This window comes from Lathyrus oleraceus, chromosome 3 (genome assembly GCF_024323335.1).
Source record: "Lathyrus oleraceus cultivar Zhongwan6 chromosome 3, CAAS_Psat_ZW6_1.0, whole genome shotgun sequence".
Lineage (NCBI taxonomy): Eukaryota > Viridiplantae > Streptophyta > Magnoliopsida > Fabales > Fabaceae > Lathyrus > Lathyrus oleraceus.
This window is the reverse complement of record NC_066581.1, coordinates 1138979-1166523: the sequence shown is the minus strand read 5'-3', so window position 1 is coordinate 1166523 and position 27545 is coordinate 1138979. Positions and strand designations below refer to the sequence as shown.

Genomic DNA, 27545 nt, shown 5'->3' with positions numbered 1-27545 from the left:
ACTGTAAAATGGAACAGTCAAGACTTTCTGGGAGTCGTCAGAACATTATCTTGGACGTCATAGTCGAGATATGTTAGTAATGGAATGACATCCCTAGCTAAATCTCAAGATTTTTCAGGATGCTAGAGCAGTATAAAGAAAATCTGGCATGAGGCTCTTCATATCGATGAAGCAACATCTCAACAGTAAAAGTGAGATTCTCTGTATCGAGTCGAAGCAGCATCTTATATGATAGAATTAAGATGTTCCAGCAAGGGAAAGATACCTTAATTGAATCTAAGACTCTCCGAGGATATTAGAGCAGTATCTCTAAAAAAAATCTGGAATGAGACTCTTCATATTAATGAAGTAGTATCTCGAACAGTAAAAATGAGATTCTCTGTATCGAGTCGAAGCAGCATCTTATCTGATAGGATTAAGATATTCCAACAAGGGAAAGATACCTTAATTGAATTTAAGACTCTCCAAGAATATTAGAGCATTATCTCTAAAAAAATCTGAAAATGAGACTCTTCATATTGATGAAGCAGCATCTCAAACAGTAAAAATGAGATTCTCTGTATCGAGTCGAAGCAGCATCTTATATGATAGAATTAAGATGTTCCAACAAGGGAAATATACCTTAATTGAATCTAAGACTCCCCGAGGATATTAGAGCAGTATCTCTAAAAAATTTGAAAATGAAACTCTTCATATTGATGAAGCAGCATCTCAAACAGTAAAAATGAGATTCTCTGTATCAAGTTGAAGCAGCATCTTATATGATAGAATTAAGATGTTCCAGCAAGGGAAAGATACCTTAATTGAATCTAAGACTCTCCGAGGATATTAGAGCAGTATCTCTAAAAAAATCTGAAATGAGACTCTTCATATTGATGAAGCAGCATTTCAAACAGTAGAAGTGAGATTCTCTGTATCGAATCGAAACAACATCTTATATGATAGAATTAAGATATTCCAGCAAGGGAAAAATACCTTAATTGAATCTAAGACTCTTCGAGGATATTAGAGCAATATCTATAAAAAAAAATTTGAAATGAGACTCTTCATATTGATGAAGCAGCATCTCAAACAGTAGAAGTGAGATTCTCTGTATCGAATTGAAACAACATCTTATATGATAGAATTAAGATATTCCAGCAAGGGAAAAATACCTTAATTGAATCTAAGACTCTTCGAGGATATTAGAGCAATATCTCTAAAAAATCTGAAATGAGACTCTTCATATTGATGAAGCAGCATCTCAAACAGTAGAAGTGAGATTCTCTGTATCGAATCGAAATAGCATCTTATATGATAGAATTAAGATATTCCAGCAAGGGAAAAATATCTTAATTGAATCTAAGACTCTTCGAGGATATTAGAGCAGTATCTCTAAAAAAATCTGAAATGAGACTCTTCATATTGATGAAGCAACATCTCAAACAGTAGAAGTGAGATTCTCTGTATCGAATCGAAACAACATCTTATATGATAGAATTAAGATATTCCAGCAAGGGAAAAATACCTTAATTGAATCTAAGACTCTTCGAGGATACTTAGAGTAGTATCTCAAACATATAAATGAGATTCTTCAGATAAACGAAGCAGTATCTCAAACAGATAAATGAGATTCTTCAGATAAACGAAGCAGTATCTCGAATATTTGTCTGTTGGGGGAATTTTAAGAAAAGACTCCTTTTGAGAAAGATTTACTAGAAATGCTCTGCAGGGGGAAAAACTCATAAGAGACCTTTTTTAGGGTAACCTCTGCTTGGGGAGCAATGATTGTAAAGAAAAATGCTGGGAATATCATTATTAATCATAAAGTTTGAAAAATGATCTGCTGAGAAATAATCCCACGAGCATATGTCGGGTAATAACTTCATTTGGAAATGAGGAATGTCCAAGATATACATGAATGACCTTGGATCCTGATATTTTGGTGTGATTTTTGTGTGATGTCCCACTTTAGGCGGGAATTCCATGCATGGGATGATGCATGAGATACATGCAAGTATGCAATTTGCTGGGGGTATTTGGCTGTGCATGTAGGAATGCTAATGATTTTTATCTCATTGAAATTTTCGTTTTGGGGAAGTATTATGCATGAGTGTGTTGATGACTGGTACGACTGTGTTTGATGAATCTTCTTGTTTGGCAGGAAATTATGCATGAAATGATGCCTGTGATGCATGTAGGAATGCAACTGGGTAATTAGATATGCCCCGGTTAAGACATTTCGCTTTGAGGTATGATGCGAACAGTATGGATTTTTTATCATTGGGGCGATCAATGGAGATCAAATTTTAATGCCCCTGCTAGGTGGTTTTGGGAATATATTTGGGTTGTTCCGAGTCATTGAAAGGTTCAGACTTTTCAACACGCGATACTTCGTCCATGATTTATCAATGTTTCTATTGGAAATGTGATGGAGCCTTGCCCCGGTCTAGCTATACCATGAGTACATTTATGAGAGGTACGAATCAGTAGTTGAAAGGAACATAACCGTCTGCAATCAGTCTTACACCTTTATGAAAGACAAGAGTGAATCTTGGGAACTAAAGGATTCGTCCGCTTACTGTTTCAAAAGCAATTTTAACACTTTATTCAAACATGCGTTTTATTTTCTCCGATAGTTTTTAAAAGTGATGTTTATCAAAAATAAAAGGTGCTTTGTAAACAAACATATAAAATAAAAAATGATTTGGGCACACTTTGCAGACATCATGACGAAGGGAGTGCAGGTCGAAGTGTTCAGAAGACTAAGAGCTATGATGAATGCAGATAGCTTAGACACAATGAATTAGGTGGTGTGTTGAATTATAATTCCATGTGTCGAAGCAGGTTGCTCGACAGAAGTAAGGAAGTGTCGAATCACCTAGTATGTTGAGTTGTGTTAGTGTGTCGAAGTTTCGAAGCATGTTGCTTCACACATGATTTCGACTTATGTTTATTTTAGTAGTGTTGGCTATTTTGGATTTTTATAGTTTTGGGCTTTGACTTGAGGTCTAAGTTAACCTAAATCTATAAATAGAGGAAGTAACTCTTATTTTTGTAATTGAGTGAATAGAGTATTCATAACATTGTAATTCACGGTATTTTGCAGTTGCAAAGTGAATAAGAAGTTTTCCACCGTTTGTGGGCAGAGAGAAACTCTGCAAAATTTAATTCTTCTTCTCCTTTATCGTTATTTACTTTCTTTCTTTCTCCATTATTTTTTTTCCATTGTTATTGTATGTGATAAAAATCTTGTTCATCAAGATTGATTGAACTCAATAAATTTTGATGAATTTCCAACCTATTCTTCTATAATATTTATTGATCCTGTATTCTATCTGCTGATATCTTGAGTTTGTATCATGACTTGAATAGAGTCAAAGGGGTGAATCCGAGCTGTTTATTTTAGACCGGTGGATGTGGATGGTGACTTCTACATTGTTTTAGTAAAAAAAAACTTGGCACATTAATAAAACTACTATCAATATGTCATCATTCCTAATCTAAACACCGACACTTTCGAAACTATTGACCCCTCACTATCATTGCAAATTAGTTGTGTAAAAAAGCCATTAAAAACGGATGTCGTTGCCATTGCTTTAGTTTATTATACGCTTTTTTCTGTAACCCACTCTTCTAAACAATTTATTTTAAAAGATATTATCAACTAGTATTAATAAATCAAACACGAATATTATAGGTACATTTTAATTTTAATAGATTACGAATTTGTTTAAGTAAAAGTTTTACTTTTTTATTTATATTTGCATTACTTTTAATCATCTGAATATTTTCCGCTATCATTTCAATTCTTATACAAGCAAATCCATTAGAAGAACTTAAGAATGTTCCCAGCTCTTAAGGAAAATTTAAGAATGTTCCCTCGCTTTGTATCACTTATTTTTTTATTTATTATAAAATAATTATTAAAATAATGTAACTTTAACTATCATATTAAATAATGTTTTACTTATTTTTTTTTAAAATTTGGTTAGTGTTTTGAATCGGCCAAAAGCTCAATCCAGCCATATATAATTCAATTGAAATTGTTTAATATATATAATCACTACTGATGAGATTAAGACTCAATAATACATTAATACGCAGTGGAAAACTCCTCAATATGAGAGTAAAAATCACGGATCATCCATACCAAAGAAATAACTCCACAATAGTCAATCAAGGGTACAAGAGAGTCTTAAAATGATTCACAAACTAGTGCTAACAACCGCAAATCACAAAGCAAACTAGCTTACAAATAAGAATTAAAAAGCTGATTTTTTTTTTCAAATCTACAGCTTCAGTGCGAAGCAGATATATCTCACTTCAGACCCTATTTTGAAATTTTGAACGGTTACAAGTTAGATACATGTGTTATGAACTTGTCCTCCAAATTTGAGCTTGATTTGACGGTTAACAAATTGGAGATTGTCGATTTAGTGAGACTGATTTCAGAAAAATGAGAATAAGTTTCTCTCATTTCTCTCTCTTTTGAATCATTAATTCTCTCTTTCTCTCAAATCTAAATTGATCCTCTCCACTTAAATAAGTGATACAAATAGCCTAATCACATTTGAGTTTTTTTCCACGTAGAAAGGGAGGCCAAATCCACCAAATCTCCCCTCATAACTATGTGGAGGAAATCGCCAAACCGACGATATCACAACAAGCTTCAAATTTTCGTCATGGTAATGCTTTAGTCATCATATCATAATCATTATCATTTGTAAGAACTTTAGCTAACTCCAACAACTTAGCATCCAGAACATCATGTATTCAATGATATCTCACATCAATGTGTTTGGACCTATTATGAAAAGTCTGATTCTTACCAAGATGAATAGTGCTTTGACTATCAACAAATAACCCATATTTGTCTCGAACAAAATCAAGCTCTTGCAAAAACTTCTTCAACCATAGTAACTCTTTGTATGCTTCGGTGACTGCAATGAACTCAACCTTTGTAGTAGATAATGCTACACACTTTTGCAATTTGGACTACCAAGCCACAACTCCCCATGCAAATTTAATCATGTAGCCCGAAGTGGACTTTCTGGAATCGATGTCTCCAGCCATATCAAAGTTAGAGTACCCAGTAAAGTATGTTTATCTTCTCCAAAACAAAGCCTCGCAGAAGTAGTACCGTGAAGATACCTTAAAATCTATTTTACAATATTCCAATGCTTTCTACCTGGATTTGACAAAAATCTACTGACTACAACAACATGTGATATGTCTGGTATTGTACACATCATTGCATACATCAAATTGCCCACAACAGATGCATAAGGAACACGTTTCATATCAAACAGTTCATTTTCACTTGAAGGATTTAGATTGGAACTTAACTTGAAATAAGTAGCAAGAAGAGTGCTTACCGCCTTAGAAAGTTCCATTTTGAATATTTACAGTACTCTTTCGATATAATGTTCTTGTGACATCCAAAATTTCTTCTCTTTTCTGTCACGCATGATTCTAATGTCAAGAATCTATTTAGCTGCTCCCATGACTTTCATGCAAATGACTCTCCCAATTGCTCCTTTAACTTGTTAATGTTAGAAATACTTTTCCCTATAATAAGCATATCATCAACATATAACAACAGGATAATGAAGTCATCGTTAGAAAATTTTCTAACAAAGATGCAATGATCTGAAGTAGACTTCTGGTATCCTTGATCACACATAACAGACTCAAACTTCTTGTGCCACTACCTTGAAGCTTGCTTCAACTCATATCAACTTTTTTTATCAATCTACACACATGATCTTATTTGCCTTTAACTTGAAAACCATCAGGTTGTTTCATGTAGACCTCTTCCTCCAAATTTCCACCGAAATTTATTTATTCCAAAGAAGAAAAGGGAAAATATCAATAAAACCTTTAAAAGAAAAAAAAGAAAATGGTCGTCGCAACCAAATTCGGGTTCGGGAGTCGATTACGCAATGGAAATGTATTAGCACCTCTCACGTTTATTGTACTCAACGGGAAACTTTCTGTTAAACTTGCGATTGAATGTTAGTTATCGTTAATTGTTTTCTTCAAGTGATAAAAGATTGAAAAGGAAAATAAAAGGGGTCACAAAAATATTTTTATTAGGGTGTTTGACAAGATTGTGAGTCCCGCTCCTACGTATCCTCAGGTACAATGCGAAATTCAATACGATGTAGTTCTGGAAAGATAAAAGAATATTTATGGGTTTTTGTTATAGTGCTTGATGAGACGACGAATCTCACTCTTACGTATCTCCAGGTGTGATAGAGAACTAAAATCTACGTAGTTCTTGGTAGAAAATGAGTGTTGGTTGATTGGTTTTAGTGAAGAAGTGTTTGGATCATATTTTAACGGTTAAACCTTGGCTTGTTTGCTCGCGGTGAAGGCTTAAGTGCTAATTTGTATTCGTATTAGAATAGAATAAATAATATTCTTTCTGAAAAGGGTTTTGATCACACGGGGCGAGAAAAGATAGGTTTGATTGGTTTGAGTATGTTTTAGGCTTGAAAGAAAAGAATTTATGACTTACAAGTGATTACCACTTGGGCCTAATAATCGGGACTATGATTGGATATTTCACCCAAGTAGTATTTTTATTTCAATTTATTTTGCGAAAAGGTTTGAATAGTTACAAGTATTTTAAAAGAAAGACAAACACTTGAGGTTGCAATATATTAAAACATGGGCTTCGTGTTCGAGACTATGACTAGACCTTTCACCTAGGTAGTCTTTTTTTTTCAATTTATTGCAAAAAGGCGAAACATTGAAACTTTGGCGAAAGAAGAAGTATTTATGAATTACAAGCGATTACCACATGGGCCTAATACTCAGAGTTATGATTGAACCTTTCACCCAAGTAGCATTTTTCTTTCATTATTGTGTGAAATTGTCAAAGTATGAATTAGTCGTTTTGAGTTTGATTATGAAAAAAGATTATGTTGGGTCAAAGGTTTGGTCCGCGTTGCAGATGAACTATGAAAATTATTTGTGAAATGGTTTGAATCAATGGTGAATTTGGCTTGAATGAGAATTATGGTTAAATGAGAAAGAGATTTGAATTTGACTTGAAAAAAAGGCTCGACATTGGATCGAGCGTGTTTTTGTTCTTTTTAAAAAATGGTTGATTTTGCGCTAATCTTGAATTAATTGTGAAATAAGAATGGTTGGATCAAGTATGTTTGTGTTCTCTTTTAAGAATGGTTGATTGTAAGAATGGTTCGGATATGAGATCACAATGGTGGTTTGCGGTGATTCGTGGTTGGAATTAGAATGAAAATATAGGGTGTTAAAGGGAGGAAGAAGATTCAAGGTTGATGGATGCTTTGTGGTGTACGATCGGAGATCATAGTGGTTTTATGCAACGAAGGTGGGAGATGTAGGAGGTTGGGGTTTAGACCGCGTGTGATGATGGTGGTTTGTTGAGGCTTTGTGATGAGGTTTTGTTGTGAGGCGGAGGTGATACCGGTGAAAGATGGGGTTAAGTTTATGAGAACTAGGATTTTCATGGTTGGTTTGGAGGTTTGAGGTTGACGGAAAAGTATGGAGGATTTGTAGTGTTTGGAGAGGTGAAAAGTTAGTGTATATCTGTTGGACAATGAATAGTGGAAAATGGAGGGGAAAAAGAAAATGAGTTAGATGGAAAGGAGAGTAATGAGGAAAGTTGAAAATGATGAAACAATTTTCTCAAATTGGTAGTGGTCTTCTCCTTTTTTTTCTTCTAGTTTTTGGGCTTTTGAAAAATGAGGAAATTGTCATCAGCCGTGTGGAGTAACTTGTGTCTCAAAGTGAGAGTGAATGAAGATTTTCTGTTAGCTGTTATTGGTGAGAGAAAAGTGGATTTTTTTACTTTTTATGAAGATAGTGGATCTTTTTTTGTGTGTAAGTGTGTACGTTAGTTATCGGAGGAATTTTGAGTTTTTTTTTTTCATGAAATTGAGAGGGGCCAATGATAAAGTGTCGCGTGGCTAATCCTGGATGGAGGGAGTTTTCAATGTTGATTTCCTCTACCTCTTTGATCTTATCCTCTTTTTTATTTAATTTAATTTTGATTGTGGACCATGATTAACTTGATTAGAAGATCAGGATTGAAACAAAGAAACACAAATCGCCAAATAATTTAAAATATCGACAATGCCCATTCTAGATACTTTAAGAGATTAAAATTAATTTAAACTAATTAACACAAATAGAATTCATACATTTTTAAATACACACAGTAAAATCAAAATGAAAAGATAAATAATAATATTAAAATTTTCCGAACAATTTAATAAAAGAATAAGAATAAAAGGACTTAAAATGAATAAAATCGATCATCAAAATGCTTGGAAAATAAAAACGGATGCACTAAAATGATCAGTGTGAAATGAACTTATGGAAAACATATATGTTTTGATCAAATTTTGCAGTAAAAAATGCATAGTTCAAAAGGCTCAGTCTGATCCAAATGCGACCGCAAAATGAGTCGAAAAAATAAAACGAGCATGCTAGGTTAAACTACACGAATCGTAAATTAATAAAACTGACATTTGCAAGTTCGACCTTTAAATTTTTTGCTAGAAATTTTTCGCCAAATAAATTTATGCACATTTGAAGATAGATTCAACTATTGTGTTTATATAATCAAAAATTTATTTTAAGCAAAACTATATGAAGTTGAATGTATGAAAATTTGATGTACGGATAAAATTGGGGTATGACAATGAGAAGCAGGGTCGGCCCTGTGGGGGTGCGAGGAGTGTTACTGCACAGGGCTTCTGACTTTTTAGGGTCCCGTATTTGATAGATAGGGTCAGTATAAATATAAGAGTAACGAATATATATCACTAATTCCATTTTAGTATATAATTGTAGTGTAGTCTAGCGGTGACCATACTATTTTGGTAGTAATACAACCTGAGTTAAATTATCTAAATAAATTATATTTAAATTTATTTAAAATTTAACATCGCAATTAACCTAATTAATTTTTTTTCTGATTGGGACGACCCTGATGAGAAGTAGTGAAGATGAAAAATAAAGAATAGAAGAAAGAAAAGATTAGAGAAGAGGTCCTATAAAAACAAATTTGGAAGAGAGAATAATCGTGAAAAAGAAAGAATATTAGAGTGTAGAGATTGGAGAAAAAGATTGAAGATATCAGATGTATATGACGAAGAATGCACGGTAATATTACGAGAGATTTGAAAATATTGAAATTGAAATTCTAAATATGAAGAAGAGAATATCATTCATAATCCAAGGATGTTTAAGTTTGAATTGAATGTACATTAAATAAAATTTGAATTATAATATAATATAATTTTATTGGATTTGCAAAAGACAAACCGCACCACAATTTTGTTAAAATAAATGTGTTTTTTTTTTTCAATTTTCAATTTAGTTAAATTGATTTTCAGTTTTGTATTGATTTGGTTTAATATTAAACATTGTTATGTATTAGAATGAAAAGAAGAAGCGGCACGAATTTTGAATTGGTGAAATTGTAAATAAAAAAAAGTAAAAGAAAATAAAGCGCAGATATTTAAGAATAAAATGGTGAAAAGCGTGCGATTGATTGGGCGTCCGTGTAGTTAAATTAAGAAGGAAAATGAAATCTACAAGACTGTAGAGTGTGGGCAATAGTAATAGTAGTAGTATTCTAAATAATAAATAAATGCAGGGAAGAATAATAACGTTGGTATGTGTGGCTTTGGATTCTTGTGTGAATTGGTGCTGCTCGCTCAGCATAAACCCCACTTTCACCCAACCCCATCAATTACAAAATTAGCAATTTTGACTACACACGAATATCCTTTCTGGGTTCTGGTTCCTGTGATGGTCATGCTGAAGCCCTTGCTGTTCATCGCTACCTGCATTCTTCTTTTCAATTCTAACACTGCCACAGATCCAACTGATGGTTCCTTTCTTTCTTTCCTTCTTTTAGGATTATTACTATTTTTACCTAATTTTACTCCTACTCACTCAACTCAATCCATAACCTTTTTCTATTTTGCAGTTGCTTCTGTAAAGGCTATCTTTCAAAGCATGAATTCACCGCCCCAACTAGGCTGGCCTGCTAACGGTGATGATCCCTGTGGACAGTCCTGGAAAGGCATTACTTGTTCCGACACTCGCGTTACACAAATGTATATACTTTCAATCTATGCTATTACCTCTTTGCTTTATCACTGCTTTCTCATAACTATTCTTTTCAGCAATTTGTCCAATCTTGCTCTAACCGGAACATTGGCTTACGGATTAGACCGTTTGACATCTCTCACCAATCTGTAAGATTATTTACCCCCATCCAACACATATCCTTTTTTTTCTTATCTTCATTCTTCCTTCTCACCTTTTGCAGAGACATCAGTAACAACAATCTTATTGGAACCATACCATACCAACTTCCTCCAAATCTCCAAATTTTGTATGTCTTCAATACACAATCTTGTATTTATTTTATCTCTCCTATTATTCTTTTTAACAATCTTCTTCCTTTCTATGCAGAAATTTTGCTCACAATAACTTGACCGGGACACTCCCTTACTCTATCTCTAACCTCACCTCTCTTACTCACCTGTATGTAATTCTCTTCTGCCAAACTTATCCTATTTCTAAACCTATTCATTCCCTCATAATTGTTTTTTTGTCAATGTAGGAATCTCAATCACAATCAGCTCCAGCAACCACTGAATCTCAACTTTCAAAATCTTTCTATGCTCTCCAAATTGTGAGATTTTCTCCTACCATTCAACTGCATGAAAAACTAGTCAAGTTATGCTTTATCCATTTGAATGATTTATTTTATTCGCTTGCCATTTTCTGCGAGCAATGTAAAATTGCACAATATTGTTTTTCATTTCATGTTACCATGTTTTATATACATTTTGCACTATCTCATGCCATATACTTTTGCTAGTTTCATAATTTACACGCTCTTTGTTTGCAACTGGACCTATTTTTGGGTTTTCATAATGAATTCAAATATTTTTCTTGTTGCAGAGACCTCTCTTTCAATTCTTTGACAGGCGACCTCCCTCAGACTATGAGCTCACTTTCAGCCATTACCACCATGTAGATATCCAAATCATTCACATTTTGTGCTAATTCTTTTGCATTTTATTGATTTCATTCTAAGTTGATATGTATACGTTTGTGCAGGTATCTGCAAAACAACCAGTTTACAGGCACTATTGACATTCTTGCTAATCTGCCTCTCAATAGTCTGTGCGTCTCTATTGTATCGTAGAATCAATATCCTTTACTATGTTTCCATAAGAAACCAGTTGAGTTTGTTTTCTCAAATTATTCACAGGAATGTAGAAAACAATAATTTCACAGGTTGGATACCGGAGCGGTTGAAAAACATAGACCTTCAGTAAGCATTGCCATTATCAGCAATTTGGTAACTAGGAATCTAATTTTCGCCATAAATTTCTCCAACCATAAAAATGGGACAAATGTAATGACAGGACGGGTGGTAATGCGTGGAGCTCAGGACTTGCACCACCCCCTCCTCCTGGGACGCCTCCAATACCTAAAAGCAAACAACACCATAAATCAGGTGGGGGAACTACCACTGGCCAAGATGCTGGCAGTGGCACAAAAGATGAGGACAAAAAATCTGGAATAGGAGGTGGTGTTATAGCTGGAATTGTGATCTCCATCATTGTTGTTGTGGCAATAGTAGCATTCTTTCTGGTGAAGAGAAAATCGAAAAAGTCATCTTCTGATTTGGAAAAGTCGGGCAATCAATCCACTGCTCCCCCTCCTTCAAATGAAGCACATGGTATCCATCTTGCATTCAATTCACATATATTTATTATTTTTCACGACGAGTTCATCATTATTCTATGTTGCTCATTTTTATTATAATAAGAACATTTTCCATATTTTTACTCTATATGATTTGCATTTCATAAGTTAGTTATATTTTGAGAAACCACCTCTCTCTTGATTGTTTTTATACAAGATTCTGCTTTTTGATAAATGAGGTCTACATTTCTTGTTAGTAATCTTGCTTTACTTACATTCAAGTTCAACAATTAGGTTTTGTTTCAACTTTGTTGTCCAAATTAACATATTTTTATGTCATAATGCAGAAGTTACATCTGTGCAGACTTCTTCCGTACATGACTTGAAGAAGTTTGACACTTCTGCCTCAATAAATCTAAAACCTCCACCTATTGATCGCCATAAATCGTTTGATAACAACGAAGTCTCAATCAACTCCCCTATTGTCAAGAAGACTGTGACACCTCCTGCAGATGTGCAATCATATTCTATAGCTGATCTTCAGATTACTACTGGCAGCTTCAGTATGGATCATCTCGTTGGTGAGGGGTCTTTCGGGCGTGTGTACCGTGCTCAATTTGATGATGGAAAGGTATTTCTTAACCGTTATGCATGCAATTCTACTCCATGTTTGATTCCAATAGCAAAGATTTGTATTTCCAGAATTGTATCAAGATATTATGTAAATTTTCCGGGAAGGGATCAAATCTTAACAATATCATTAAACATACACGTGGATGCATGCATGTTTTTATACAAATAAAGTTCTTTGTTTTAGTATCATTCTATTCTCTTGATTCCGGGGATATAAAAGCAAAGAATCATGGAAATCCATGCAGACATATTGACATCGCTGACACAGCTAATATGATGCCGATATATTCAATGAACTCTTCTACTGTTGACAAGACTTGAATCATTGCATGTGCTTAAAAATTATTAATGGTTTTAACTTTGTTTTTTAAAATGTTGTAGGTACTTGCAGTGAAGAAAATAGACTCATCTGTCCTTCCCAATGATTTTACAGAAGATTTTTTAGAAATAGTGTCAAACATCTCCCATTTACACCATCCAAATGTAACAGAGCTTGTAGGTTATTGCTCAGAGCATGGACAACACCTCTTAGTTTACGAGTTTCATAAAAATGGATCACTGCATGACTTCCTTCACGTGTCTGATGAATTCAGTAAACCATTGATATGGAATTCCCGTGTCAAGATAGCTTTGGGAACTGCACGCGCTTTAGAGTAAGTTAGTTATGAACTAATGTGATATGAAGATCCTATCTAATGGAGAATTTTGTCATCATTCCATAATTATTATTTTAATCTTGTAAATCCAGGTTTTCCATCAATTTATTAACTCATTCCTATATCTCTTCCCCCTTTTTATATTTCACTAGCATCTTACATAACTTACATGGGGACTTTTATGGCTTGACTGGTTTGATATTTATCTCCTGTGTAACTTGCTCTGTTTTCCTAATTAAAAATGCTGTATGGGTTATTACTATAGCTAGTACTCAAATTTGTGAATGTAAAAGCAGGAAGAATAGTTTGGATTGTTACAATTGATTTTAGATATGTGCCAACATATGGTTGGACATAAAGCACTGATTTATGTTTTGCTTGAGAGCTGAGACTTCGGACTGGACTTATCCACAAATTTTTGTTCTAGGTACCTGCATGAAGTTTGTTCTCCATCAGTTGTGCATAAGAATATTAAATCAGCCAATATATTACTCGATGCAGAGCTTAATCCTCATCTTTCAGACTGTGGATTGGCAAGCTATATTCCAAATGCAGAGCAGGTGATTTTATAGTTTATGGAACTTTATGTTGTGAATTAATAGTATTATAATTGGTTGAGATTGTGTTTGACCTTGCTAGTTTCTGCGTATTGGTAGGCTTTGTTGAGCATATCAGTTGGTTAATCTCAATTGTTGTTAATCTCTTTGAACTCTTGTACATCATGTATGCTGCCTAAAATGCTGAGTTATGCCCGATTTTCAAAAACCCATCTAGGGATCGAAGTATGGTTCACATTCACAGTTCTTAGTCAAATGTAATTTTAAGTGGCTAAACTAGTAATGATAACAAAAAATCAAGATATGTAAAATTAATAGCAATAGACTAAATGATAGTCATCTATAAGTAAACTTATACATATGTATTTTTGTGTTGCAATGTTTTAGATAAATTAAAAAATGGGAAAAAAATTGGTATTAGTTTTTTTATTGATTTTAGATTGATTCAACTGCCATCTGCTTTGCTTTTTAATTTTTTTGGATTTTTTGGATTCTAGTGACTTGACTGGTTCAACCTAACAGTCCAACTTTTTTTTGTCATTTGTTGTAACATTTACTTAAGTATACAAAGGTTTTAGTTGAGCATCTAATATATTTTATGAATGGAAAATTGCTCTAGTTGATTTCTCAAGTTATGAGTAGCTTAGACAAACTTGGGCTATAACATTTTTTAAGAGTCTTGATAATCATATGAATGCAGAAAATTTTCTTATTATGAGTGATAAGAAAAGTGTGCTAGTCGGGTTCTTGATTGGGAAAAGTCATTTTACGAGCTAATTTTAAAATCTAACAAGGTAAACTGTGTATTACCCTAGGATTCTAACAAAGTTACCAAAGAAAAAGAACTGCATGCCTTGAATTCCAAGGATGTATATTTTTGTTTTGCACTGTAGTTGGAATGTTGATCATGCTGTCTATCCAGTGTTATTAAGTTTAGTGAATTGTTGAATTAATAACTTTGTTACGTTCAGATACTAAACCATAATGTTGGATCTGGATATGATGCCCCTGAAGTTGCATTGTCTGGTCAGTATACCTTTAAAAGTGATATCTACAGCTTTGGGGTTGTCATGTTGGAGCTTCTCAGTGGCCGCAAACCATTTGATAGGTAAGAATTAAAATATCGATCCTGCAGAGGTTGAAGTTACAGATAATACAATATTATGGGTTGATGATTGTTAAATCATTTTGTAACAGCTCGAGAGCAAGACCGGACCAGTCTTTGGTTCGATGGGCAACGCCCCAGCTTCACGATATTGATGCATTGGCTAAAATGGTTGATCCTGCCCTGAAAGGGTTGTATCCTGTTAAATCTCTGTCACGTTTTGCTGATGTTATTGCCCTATGCGTACAGGTATTGTTTGATATCTCCATTAATATGAGTGTGTCCGAGGATAGAAAGTATCTGTCTGTGTTAATCCATTCTAATTTACATATTTTTTGGGACAGCCGGAGCCTGAATTCCGACCACCAATGTCAGAGGTGGTTCAAGCACTTGTACGATTAGTGCAGCGAGCTAACATGAGCAGGCGGACAACATTTGGAAGTGATCATGGAGGATCCCTACGAGGAAGTGATGATCCAGCTATACGGGACGTCCAAATCGGATCATAATCCTTCTCTTGTATTACTACAATGTCCCCAAAGCTAATGTTGTACTCACATTTTTTCTCTCTTTCTGTTTTTCTAACCCCTCAATCTATACGTCTTTCTAAGTTAGATTGATTGCACCATTTATTAAGCAATCTAGACAAAGGGTGTTGCATGATATTTGAGTAACTACTTTTATTTTTGTAATTTTGTAATATAAAGTCAAGGTTGCATTCACCAAAAAAAGAGTCAAGGTTGCAAAGTTGAAACTCAATTTAGGTTGATGTTACTATATTCTGTTTATGATAACTAATCATCTTTGGTTTCATTCTTTATCTTTTAACTTTTTTATTAAGTTGGACCTTTATGTATAAAAAAGGGTATTTGCTTTTCTACCAAAAAAAAAAACTGTACACATTTTATAACTTAAAAATTCATCTGATCAAAGTAAAAAGGGGTTTAATTAGTACAAGTAAACAATTTAAATTTGTGATTAATATACTTTAAGAATGCAAAAATATACTTGACCAACTAAATTTGGTGATTTCACTTGCAACAATTTAAATGGTCAACATAGTTTAAGTATGTGATTAGTAGTATTTAGTATTGGTATATCTTCTCTCAAAACTCATTTATGACTGTCAAAGTTTTATTAACCATGAATTTGATCATTGATTTTTCAAGTGTTCAAATGTACACTTAGTACCTGGAAATAGAGTAGTGTTTTAGAGATTTATAAAATTTGTTGGGGGAAAAACTGTCCGAAAAGTTGAAGTGCTAGAAGTTTCAATGGGATCAAATTCAGGATAAACCATGTAACATGTTGATCATGCAAACTATAGTTAGAGTATGTTACAAAATATACATAACAAGCAACGGTTAAGATCCAAACAGCTAATTCTATTATCACACAATATTGACAAATTTCAGTCAAAGCTATGAAAGTAGAAAGAATCCTCTAACTAACTAATTCATTTTCTGTAACAACATTTGGCTCCTCATCTTTGCAAAGATACTGATCGCACAGTGATGCTGATCCCCAATCCTTTCTTAGCTGTTGGATGTCTCGAGTGAAAGTTGATCTGGAAGCTCCGATGAACACACTAGACATGGCACATATAGTCTTCTCCAACATACCTTGCACCTTAAGCATAACAAATACTCATATTCAATACAATACACAAAATGCAGTGGCCAAAGCACCCAATAATGCAACGTGAGCTCACCTGAGGATCTCCATCAATATGATGTCTGTATAACAAAGCATCCCATTTTTCTGCTGAATTACGAGGGGGGCGCTTAACAAGCGGAACAGACCTACCATTTACCACAATCAGCGACTGAAGCAGACGGATATCGGATTCTGCAGCATCTGTGGAAAGATAAATGACAGGTGCATTGGCTCTTTCTACCACACGCGATATGCAATCTGCTGCTTGAGGAATCGGATAAAAACAAGTCGATTGGTTCGCATCATTACTGTCAACATACATGAATATAGAGCATTCATTCTCATTAGAGGCAAATAACTTATAGTTTCACTTTTAAAATTGAAGGAGGAACACACCAGAATTTCAAAAATCGGTTTCTTGGAAAATGCAATGCAACAAAGTTTCTCCCTAGGAAAGTTTGAATAAAACGCTGAGCAGTGAGCAGAATTAGGCGTGTGGGTTGAATGAGATAGTTGCAATGGTGAGCGACAGGACCACTCATCCACTCCATGTTAGCATAGTAAACATCCCCGATAGCGACAACAGGTTCGTCGCTTGAAAACTTAGACACAACATCTTCAACAGTTCTTTTTGTAGGTTTCTTTGTATCTTCTTCAGCCCAAACCACCTCTGGTTTACTCATAGACAAACCCAGCAGTTTCATCTTCTTCCTCAAGCGTTCTCCGTCTACAAAACAGGGTTGGGGCAGTGCAAAATAACAAAGGAGCTTAACTGATCTATCGGTAAGATGGTGATGATGATGGTTATTATTCTTGGAAAATTCTTGTTCAAAGGGGATCACTACCTTCGTTCCCATGCATTGATTGATGTGATCAATATCCAACACTCTGTCGTACTCGTAATCAACCAGTTTCGAATTCGGAATGATCAAAACCCGGTTTAGAAGAGCCGCGATAAACATGTGCTTCTGCAAGCAAATGAGATGCTCCGATACGCATAAGGCAAGCAAATACTTATTAGCTTTGGGCTTCCACTTTATGCTTCTTCTATGCGATACATTCTGTCCCACTGTTCTGCATCTATCATCAAAATCTTCAATTCCATGGGGGTTTAGTAGAACCTGTTGAATTTGCGAGTTGAGAGAAATCTGGTGGATCAAGGCCGATTTGAGATTGTCCAATTCCGGCGAAGTGGAGTTTAAAGTGCGGAGAAGTAGTAAATTCTGTTGGCGGAGGAGGGAAAGGGCTCGCAATTGTGAATGGTTGGATTGATGGAGAGAGGAGAAGGTGAGGGAGAAGACGGAGTGGGGATCGGGGGCGAAGTAGAAGAAGACGATGATGGAGAGAGGAAGAATGGCGAAGAGGTACCTCTTTTGAAACTTGAAAAAGGGAGGGGGCTTCCACTGGTTGTGTTGCTGGATAAGTTGGTGTTCTTCTTCTTCGTCGGAATCTCTCTGCATTTCTTCTTCGTCGTCGTCAAAAGATATTCTGAGTCTTAAATGAGTTGACGAAAAGGACTGGTTACCAGTTCATCTCATAGTGCAGATTCCAACAACCGGCTGTTAAATAGGCCCAACTACTTCCACCCCCTTATTTTAGGGTGGTATAATCATCACACACCCTATCAAAATTCTAAATGGTCCATACACATTATTTGGAGATTCAAATTCAACAACAAATCATTTTATTAGAGACACCTTTATTTTTGCCAAATTTTTTTTTATGGATTTCAATTTCCTAACAAACCTATAGAGTTGTCTGTACGTATTCTTTAGACCGATTAACAATGGAGTCAATTCAAATTTCAAAATTCATATAAATCCAATGACAGTATTTACACCTTTTGACAGTGACTTCAAAGAAATTTTCGTAATAATAAATCATACATTATAAGTAATTATAAATCATTCTCATAATAAATCATACACATTAGTTTAATGAGATAATTTTACTGGATCATATAAGAAGGAAGTCCCAATAGTACATGATACAAACTTAAGTCCCAATAGTACATGATACAAACTCATTGCCTCAACAGTGGTCAGGCGCTCAAGGCATGGTGATAACCCGCACAATACGGGGCATGAGGCCGCCCTATTAGGTTTGAGACTCTTGAATTAACTCCCGCTATCCATTTCCTCAACAAACGTGGGTGATGATATGTCCAATTAGTGATTGATTAGAGAGAGAATAAATGGAAAACTATATCCCCATAATTCAAGGGAGAACATGTCCCCTTTCCTCCATATCTCTAATAAGGGAGTTAGAGTAAATGCTCTCTAACCCAAGTCCAAGAAACCTTCTATATATACCTCATTATCAAAATGGGAAAATGAATCAAATCTCATGAAAAAATCAAACACAAAGATTCTCATTACAATACGTGAACTAACCCTAAACACATTTAAATATCTAAACCAACAAACAACCCTCCACCGCAAGGGATTGTCTGTCATTGTACTTTTTAGCAAGTACAATTATCTTCCACTTCGAGATCCGGTAAAACTGACTTAAATTGCCTCAATTATCTTCTCCCGCATGTTGGCAAAACGAGGTGCCACAACACCTATCAACACTAATGTAACGGGCTGTAACGACGGGTTGAATTGATTGACATATAAAATATAAGATGGCTGGTATGATATAATGTCCCGCAAAATAACGAAATCTATGTGCTGTGACAATGCACCCAAAGTAGAGAGTGCTTTTCTTTTGATGATTGAGAGAGATAAGCACTATCCACTTAGCCTCATTTCAACATGCTAATGTCTGGCACTATACTGTAAGGTCTCAAATCAATTTCTTATAATATTCCTAACTAATGTTTTTAATAATGTTCCAATTAGTTTCCAAATCAGTGATCAACGTGACATTTTCTTTCTCTATTAGGAAGTGGATAGATGACACTGCAGGAGAAAAGTATTTGCTAATATTTGTGTCCATGGTATCTATAGAAAAAAAAAAACTAACAAAAGAAGAAGTAATAATTAATAGAAACACTACAGAAATTTTAGTGATGTGTATGCTTCCCTAAATATATTAGGTTTGAATATTCTGGATACCACTTATTTTTATATTAAAGAAGTTCGTTCAAAATAAAGTGATGATTTTAAATGACTGTCACTATAATAATATATAAAAAGAATATTTTATTTTAGTATAGTTTTTTTTTCTATCAATTTTGTCCTTAATTTATTTATTAATTTTTACTGAAATCATTATTAATTAATTTTTGTCTAATTTTTTCTATTAATTATGAGTGAAATTCTTATTGGATATGAGAAATTATAAGAAAAATTGTTATTGGGACAAACTAACATTGTTGGATCTCTATTACTTAAAATGTTGTTGGTCAACGTTCATTTTCACTTGATAAATTTTGGATCTCATTCTAAGTTTCATTTCACATTTCTTCAAGTTTGTGTGAAACCTTGCTTTTCAAGTTATGGAACATGTTTTTGATGATGGTAACTATTAAAGATGAACACGCCTTTGATAATGACAACAAGACTTTGATGATAACCAAAAAACGGTTAAAGATGAAACCATATCATTAGGGTTTAATGGAATTGACACTCTAATTATGGCAACCAAATGGAATATAACTTAAGCCTCATCTCAAGCTCAAGCAAGTGTCTACAAGAATACAACATCTGACAATAAACTTATTATTCTAAAGAAAACATTTCTAAAAATGCCTTGAATTCGTGCAAGACAAGTTAGGAACGGTCATAAAAGATATGTGCATGTTTTTGCTCTTGCCAATTGATTGACACCCTGTGGCAATCGATTGGAGAAGTTCAAAAATACCCCCTAATCGATTAGAATAGCGCCTTAATGATTGGTCACGACTAAATATCCTTTCTTACCTTTTTGAGCTTATTAATCAATTAATTCAAGCATACCAATCGACTTGTGCATGATGCCAATCGATTGACACATCAATTATGATCATAAAACTTTTCCTTTTTCGTTCCAACCTCTAGCCTATAAATAGAGGTCCCTTTCCAGTGGAATATTTGAAAGAAGAAAAGGAGAAGAGACATCAACCTCGGGGAGAAACATAAAAGAATCTTACTCCAACGAAGAAGATAAAATTTACTTAAAGACATCCTACGAGGAAGATATTGTTCAGGTAATTAAACCATCTTACAAACAATTGTTTAGAATGAGTACTGAGTTGGTTTAAAAAAATAAACTTAGAGAATGCAACTTAGCTCTTAAGAAGTCTTTAAAATCTCTTGTAGAAGTCAATAAATCGTTCAAGAAAGAAACAACTAAAATAGAAACTCAGGAGAAACTTGTGAGATTTATGTCTCTTTGAAGGGGAGAGTAATTGAATTGCATGAAACCCATGTAAGTTTACCCAAGGGAAAGAAAAGCTTGACCCGATCCTATCAAGTCAAAGGTCTTCTTTAAATAAGAACGGATTAGGATTCAAAAAGGATAAACAACCTAGTAAAAGTGTATATCACAAGAAAAAGAATCATCCAATTTATAAATGCACACATTGCAAAAGAGTCGATCATTTAAAGTATTTTTGTTTTGACAAATTGAAAAAATCTAAAGGTAATAACCTTAGATCATCTAGAACCAATGCACCCAGACCCAAGAAGATTTGGGTACCAAAGATGAAACCTTAGTGTTTTGCAGGTATGCTTTGCAGCTCGAAGCTTTAATGATAATCAATGGAGTTGTACAAAGCAAAAGGTATATTTCTAAGTATATAGTATGCATGAAGCATCTGATCTAAGAATGGACGATAATGGCGAATATTAATCACAGTGATAAAATCAAGTGTTTTGAGAATATCTCAAGATTTATGATCCTCAGTTATCAGTTGAGTGGATATGTAAAGACTAACTCACAAAATTCAAAGTTGTCAATTGATTGGTACAACCTTCCAATCGTTTAGACATAAACTATAAATAGAGGTAACTTTCTCATTCTTCCCATCTCATCCTACTTTCACTTATGCATTTCTTTAAAAATACTTTATCTCTCTTAATCATCCTTCATCATCTCTAATGGCATAAAAAAGAACTTGATCCTCCAAACCTTCATCATCCTACTCCTCTTAAGATTTCTCCACTCAAGCTCAAGAGAACAACTTCAATATGTACTATATTTTATGCAAATCTCACTTACAAAAATGGTATCATAAATTATGAATTCAAGAAACACCCCATCACTCTGTCCTTTGAGATTTTGCAAGAGTTTGCAATCTGCCTCACATGAACCAAATTATGATCAAACTGATCTTGAAGGTAATGAATTCAACTTTGACATTTATGCTCACACTCTTCTCATTGACCCTTCTTCTAGAATCTCATATTCTTTCATTGTCTGCCTCATATGCCTTGACAATAGAGTGATTCATTATATAATAAATCATGTGTTTTTCCCAAGGAAAATTAGTTTTAACACCATCCAAAAATCAGACGTTACTACAATTTGTTTTTCTAAAAACCAAGTTGAAAAACTTTGGTCAGATGTCGTACTTCACCACATGCTAGATAGTAAAAAGAAAAACACCACTCTACCCTATAAGGAACTAATCACATTTTTTTTACCTATATCGGTTATGATTTTGGAGAGGAAGAACCAGAATTCATGCATACAAAGATAACAAAGGGGTTGTAAGCAAAATGAGATATGTTATTCAAGGACGAGAACTTGTTCCACTACCGCCAAGAAGAGCAAGGAAGTGAAGAAGAAATGACCTTTCTCCATCCTCCTCAAACACCATCAATGACATATGTGATGAGCAAAGGACAGTGAATTCAAAGATTAACAAGCTCATTGAAAGAATGGAGAGAAGAAACCTCATTAATCCAATATCTTCAAGCGAGGATGATGATGATAAGATTAACTTATCGTTTCTTACTTGCTTATGTTGCTTACTCCATTTGTTTGTAGTTTCCCTGAATTAAATAAATGATGTCTTTTCCCCCTCCTAAATGCTTATTTGCCTATATTTACATATTTAAATTATTAAAATGCATCTTTATCCACCTTTTTGATTTCGACAAAGGGAGAAAAGTATACTCTTCGAATGAGTAGAGTATATTTTATACTTAATTGAGAGGGAGTTTGATTACTCCAAATATATATGTCTGTTTTTTTTGCCACCTCCCTAAGCGATGCGTTGTTATCATAAGAAAAAAAGAATATGAAATCTTGTGTTTTGGGATCATTTGGTCTTTTTGATTTTTGTTGTTCTTGTTCAGTGTCTCTTGTTTATACTTACGTGGTAGTTGTTTAATGTGTGTTGTTTCTTCTTTTTGTTCTTATTTTGTCTTTTTTTTTTACAATTATCTTTTATTTGAATTGTTGGAGTTGCTGGAATATACAAGTATATTCTTAACGATGAGATATTAGAGTTGTGTTCAATTGAACAAGGTAATGCAACTACATCCATGTTTTGAATAAATTAAAGTGAAACTATAAATGTTAACAGTTCTGCATTAGATAATAAATGACATGAACATGTGCTTATAAGTGGGGGTAATACTCGTCCTATAAGTCGATTGTAGAAATGAATTATGCCAAATCACATTTCTTAATATGATATAAAGAGTCTCGTTTAAAATTTGATGGACCACCTGCTATAGGTTTTCGCTATCGGATCACCCATAATTTATTTTCACTATAAAAATTCAATCTTAAGTGTGAATTAAGAATCTCACATTGAATAATATATACCATAGATATATGTTTCAAGTGAAGAAAATCTTCTTCCTACCATTATACATTTACGAAATTTCACCTTAATTTCATCCTAACTAACCTACACTTAACTTTTTTTCAATTACACTTAACTTTTTTTCAATTACTCAAACACTTATTCGCATATTTGTACAAATAATTATTTATAGGCAAAAGTACAAATATTATATTTTTTTTAAATACAGTTGTACTAATATCTTAGTGTTTTATTTATTTTCTTATTTATATTAAAAAAATGTACGTTGTTAAACAAATTTGTTTATAAATAAATAGTTATAATTTGTTATAGGTGCTAAAATTGAATGGGTTAATATTAAAAGATATATAATGATTGATTGATTTTTGAGCTTAATAGATCGAGACAAAACTTTAGAGTCACATTTATAATGTGTTTATCTCTGTCATGATATATTTTTTTTTATAGATTTTTATAAACACAAACAATTATATATAATTTTAAAATCCTAAAAGATTCAATACCTACGATTCACTCATCAAAATTTTAGATTTGCATCTCCAAATAAATTCGATCCGTTCAATTTTTCAGACTTTTACAAAGCCAGCTTAAATAGGGTTTTGCCACCCTAGTTGGTTCTAGAGTGGTAGAATAGAGACACGTAATAACGGTACATTAATGCCACGTTGAAAGTTGGAAGAGTCCAGAGGATACTGGTGTGGTGAGATTAGATTTGAGAATCCAAATAAACACGTACTAGTACTAAGGGGAAATTTACAATTGATCCAGCAACTAATTTACATGGAGATGACAAGACACATATTATCAGTTGGCAGAAAGTGGAGGTGGTTAAGTAGCAATTACAGAAACAACACCAGTGTTGGAATTGGTGTTCCACATTCCATGTCTGTCACAACAAAGACCTCCGACCGAGCTGCTGTTCATGGTGTTAAGCCACCTCTTCCTGATATCCTCCACGTACCTTATTCATATCCTAACCATTTTCTTTATTAATTTATGTATCTTGATCATGACAAACATCTGATGAGTGTTAAATTATGTGCAGAAGGAGCAAGTAAAAAAAGATATCGAGAAAGCCAAACAAGACAAAGAAGCCAAGAGGATACATATTGAAAAGACTATACACTCCTACTTAACCAAATATGATTCACCTTAATCATAGACTACTATGTCATTCATTGTCCCTAAAATGTTTTTTCATTTCCACTTCATTATTTTGTAAAACCTTCAATTGCTCAAATAAAATTATGAAACCAAACCGTGCCTTTCTAGAATAATAACCGCTATAAATGTAACATAATAATATGATTAATTAATTCATAGTTTAATGTAACAAGATCAAATGAAGTAGATGATTCTATAAACTAACTTAAGTACATTCTCTCTTTAGCTATAATGCTATTTTACTCTCCATCTCTCTATCTGCCTACACTTGGTTGGCTGATAAATCATTTGGTTTTGGTTGATCACTCTGTTAAACAAGGACAATTGGGGTGATCTATATAACATGTTTGAAAACATTTTACTGTTTCTCTTCACTCACTTCAACAAGCCTTCCGCGAACCCACTTTTTTGTTGCTATAGTTGATCTTGATTGTGTTTCATCTTCCGTTGGAGAATCATCTGTTTCCTTTTCCTGATTGGATGACCTATATTGGTTTATCTGGCTATTCAAACTGAAAGGTAAGAAGGCACAACCATTGGTTAGGTGAAGTTCTGGATCACCATTCACTGGCCTCCCCAGAGAAAGATAACCAAAATCTTCAGCCAACTTGTAAACTGTTGTGTGTCCGTTTACACGACTCATTTGTGAATGGTTTCCAACTTCAAATGTTGATTCGTTTTCCTTATTGACCTCCAAAGGGACATTACAGTCGTCTGTCTTTTGTGTATCAATAGATTCAAGTGATTCAATAGCTTCAGCTATAAGCTTTCTTGTTTCTATTAGAGAAGACCGAGCAATAGGACTTGTTGCCGCAGCAACCTCAAGTGCCTTGGCAGCTTTCTCAGCTTCAGCAATCAATAGTCTGCGCATCAGTGCATCCGATCATAGAAACAAAAGAGGTTGTTAACATTTTCTCAAAAGAAAAGAAAATATGCTTCGAAAGAAGTCCCTCATATACAGAATTTCAATTTTCAGTGTATGTACATAAAAGTTTTAAAGAAATTAATCAAAATAGAAGGAAATGATATCGCTGATCCGTGTTAGTAAAAAAAAAGGTTCTACCTTGCTTGTTGAATGGCCTGAGTTTGTCTGGTATCCACGGAAGCTCTCTGCGCTCTAATGTTCTTTATCATCTCAAGCTTGGAATTCACCAAAGGATCCTTATAGGCAGGGGATTTTGTTTTTCTCAACTTGATCGGCTGAACAATTTTGGAGGAACTCTTTACAAGAATGCTATTATCAGAATCTTTTTTTGCAATGGGTTTCTTCTTCCTGGGGGTTTGTGCACTATAAATTGGCCTTGCTCTAGGTTTCTTTTCAGCAGAAAGATGATACTTGGCCAATGCAGAGACAACTCTTTCACGGTAATCCTGATATAACAGGAAAAAAGTTGTTTTCACCATTGTTTTACAGAGCTTGAAAACAGGAATAATAAGAAAACCTTAATACATATGTTATTATCGGTACATAACAAATTTAAACGAAATACTTCCTTTAGAGACAAAATTGATAATGCTATCTAACTAACTGTGAATAATTTCAATTGATAATGCTATCTAACTAACTGTGAATAATTTCAATTGATAATGCTATCTAACTAACTGTGAATAATTTCCAGACATTAAACATTGAAGATGCGTCAACAAACTAAATAGGCGATGCTAAGATAAAGACTTACGGGATCGGCCCATTTTGCAGCAATGGCTTGTGCAATTTTCTTTTTCTGTTCAGGGGACTTGGGTGCTCTGTTGCATGGTGGTCCCCTTGCCATTAGTTTCCTCTGTTCAAGAGTCTGGAACCAGTCCCGCTTAAGCTGATCATCCAACGTTTCATAGGAATTCCATTGCAGCTCTTCCTGACCAATAAAGCCTTGCCTGGATGCTTCTGCAATTAAATTTTGCCACTCAAAGCAGCAAGTCGCCTGTGCCATCTTCCATCCACGCCTCTTTTCCCATAGCTTTCTGACTCCAAGACCAATCTTGAGTCTTGTTTCTTTACTGTGTAAATCAATGAAGAAGGTAAAAGGAATAATAAAGAAAGAAGCCGCATTGAAAAATAAGAAATGTATTGATGGAAAGGGTTCTAGTTACGTTTGCGCATGTCCAAGATTAGTTAACTTCATTTTGATCTGCATTGCCAAATTATATTAAGGAATTAGTTAGGAAGAGAAAGAAAAGAATTCCAAAATTTTATTGAATAATTGTTATTAATCTATTTCTAGTCTGGTTACTATGCCTAAAGTGAATGTTAAAAAATATGCTTACATGACATCACCTTAGGATTCTGCATTGCGATGCGTGTTCTTTCCTTGATCTTGTGCAAAGTTTCTGGTGGAATATGAAAAAGGAAAAAGGGTAAGGTTTTGAATAGTGAGTAAATGAAGAGAGAATAGTTATAGTTACCGGGAGAATGTTTTCTTCCTTTGTTCCATGGAGTGTTTCCTTTATTAGCTTTAGAAATCCTCGATCTTCTCAACTTCTCCCTCTCGTCGACTGGTTTTTCAGATAAATCGAGCATAATTCCGGGTTGGTGATTGTGCGGTTGAACAATGGTGGTGGCGGCGGCGGCGACGGCTTTGATGAGGAAGGGTAACCTAGGGCGTGGAACGTTGAACTTGTGTTTTCGAAATAAATTCCAATTCCAGCCGGAAATTTGAGAGTGTTTGACATGATAGTAATATGGCAATGGAGCCGTCAGTAAATGTGCATTTCTTATCTCTGCAAACAAAAAAAACAATCATAAACTGATATGCATAATTCTAACACAGAATTAAAGAAAATAGAATCGTACCAATCAAAGGCATGGGGAGAATGAAATTAGAAAAAGGAAGCAGAAAGCAGCAGCAGCATCTGAGAATATATCATATGTATGTGTGTTTGCGCGTTTGGTAATGGTGGGATATAGGAAGGAAACCACAGAGAAGAGAAAGAGGATAACGTTGTGAATGCTCAATGGAATAGAATCAGTATCTTTCTCCTTTTCTACTCACATCACTCATGGGCCTCTAACTACTCTTCTTTCTTTCATCACCTCCATCTTTTACTAATACACCTCTATACTCTCTAATTAAACACTTACAACTTCATTTCATATATTCTTAAGTGTAAAATCTGAATTTCATTGTGTGTATTCTGCTTATTTAATAACAATTTTGTAAACACAAATCTTGTATTTAATAGTTGTTAAATTCCTTGAGGGACTAGGGTATAGTCAGAGCCTCAAGAAGTCATTGATGATTAGTCTTTGAGTTGAAATTCCTTACAGGACTAAGTTTAGTCATAATCTTTAAGAAGTCATTAACAGATAGTTTTTGAGATTGCAATCAGTTTAATTGTTGGATTAAGTTCTGTTGAGAAGG

General features: G+C 34.2%; 3 protein-coding genes across 6 annotated transcripts; 1 reads left to right on the top strand and 2 right to left on the bottom strand.

Moving 5' to 3' along the window:
- The first annotated feature begins 9556 nt into the window (after positions 1-9556).
- LOC127132034 (protein STRUBBELIG-RECEPTOR FAMILY 7) lies at positions 9557-15473 on the top strand. Of its 4 annotated transcripts, none has more exons than XM_051060903.1 (16): positions 9557-9871; positions 9971-10100; positions 10170-10241; positions 10325-10381; positions 10462-10533; positions 10613-10684; positions 10957-11028; positions 11116-11181; positions 11270-11332; positions 11427-11743; positions 12057-12340; positions 12724-12995; positions 13426-13558; positions 14527-14663; positions 14753-14909; positions 15005-15473. In XM_051060903.1, the coding sequence occupies exons 1-16, from the start codon at positions 9655-9657 to the stop codon at positions 15167-15169; spliced, it is 2286 nt and encodes a 761-aa protein (XP_050916860.1). In that variant the 5' UTR covers positions 9557-9654; the 3' UTR covers positions 15170-15473. The 4 variants fall into 4 exon arrangements, with proteins under 4 accessions (XP_050916860.1, XP_050916859.1, XP_050916861.1 ...); XM_051060902.1 differs by having other exon boundaries at positions 10316-10381; XM_051060904.1 differs by lacking the exon at positions 10170-10241 and having other exon boundaries at positions 10316-10381.
- Positions 15474-15945: 472 nt separating this feature from the next.
- On the bottom strand, positions 15946-17952 carry LOC127132035 (O-fucosyltransferase 5). The gene is made up of 3 exons (XM_051060906.1): positions 16713-17952; positions 16372-16624; positions 15946-16289 (listed from the first exon to the last, which is right to left on the bottom strand). The coding sequence occupies exons 1-3, from the start codon at positions 17774-17776 to the stop codon at positions 16104-16106; spliced, it is 1503 nt and encodes a 500-aa protein (XP_050916863.1). The 5' UTR covers positions 17777-17952; the 3' UTR covers positions 15946-16103.
- Positions 17953-24308: 6356 nt separating this feature from the next.
- Positions 24309-27152, bottom strand: LOC127132033 (uncharacterized). The gene is made up of 7 exons (XM_051060900.1): positions 26978-27152; positions 26590-26904; positions 26462-26514; positions 26278-26315; positions 25866-26184; positions 25250-25557; positions 24309-25049 (listed from the first exon to the last, which is right to left on the bottom strand). Exons 1-7 carry the CDS (start codon positions 26988-26990, stop codon positions 24545-24547), a joined length of 1551 nt encoding a protein of 516 aa, XP_050916857.1. The 5' UTR covers positions 26991-27152; the 3' UTR covers positions 24309-24544.
- Positions 27153-27545: the final 393 nt, after the last annotated feature.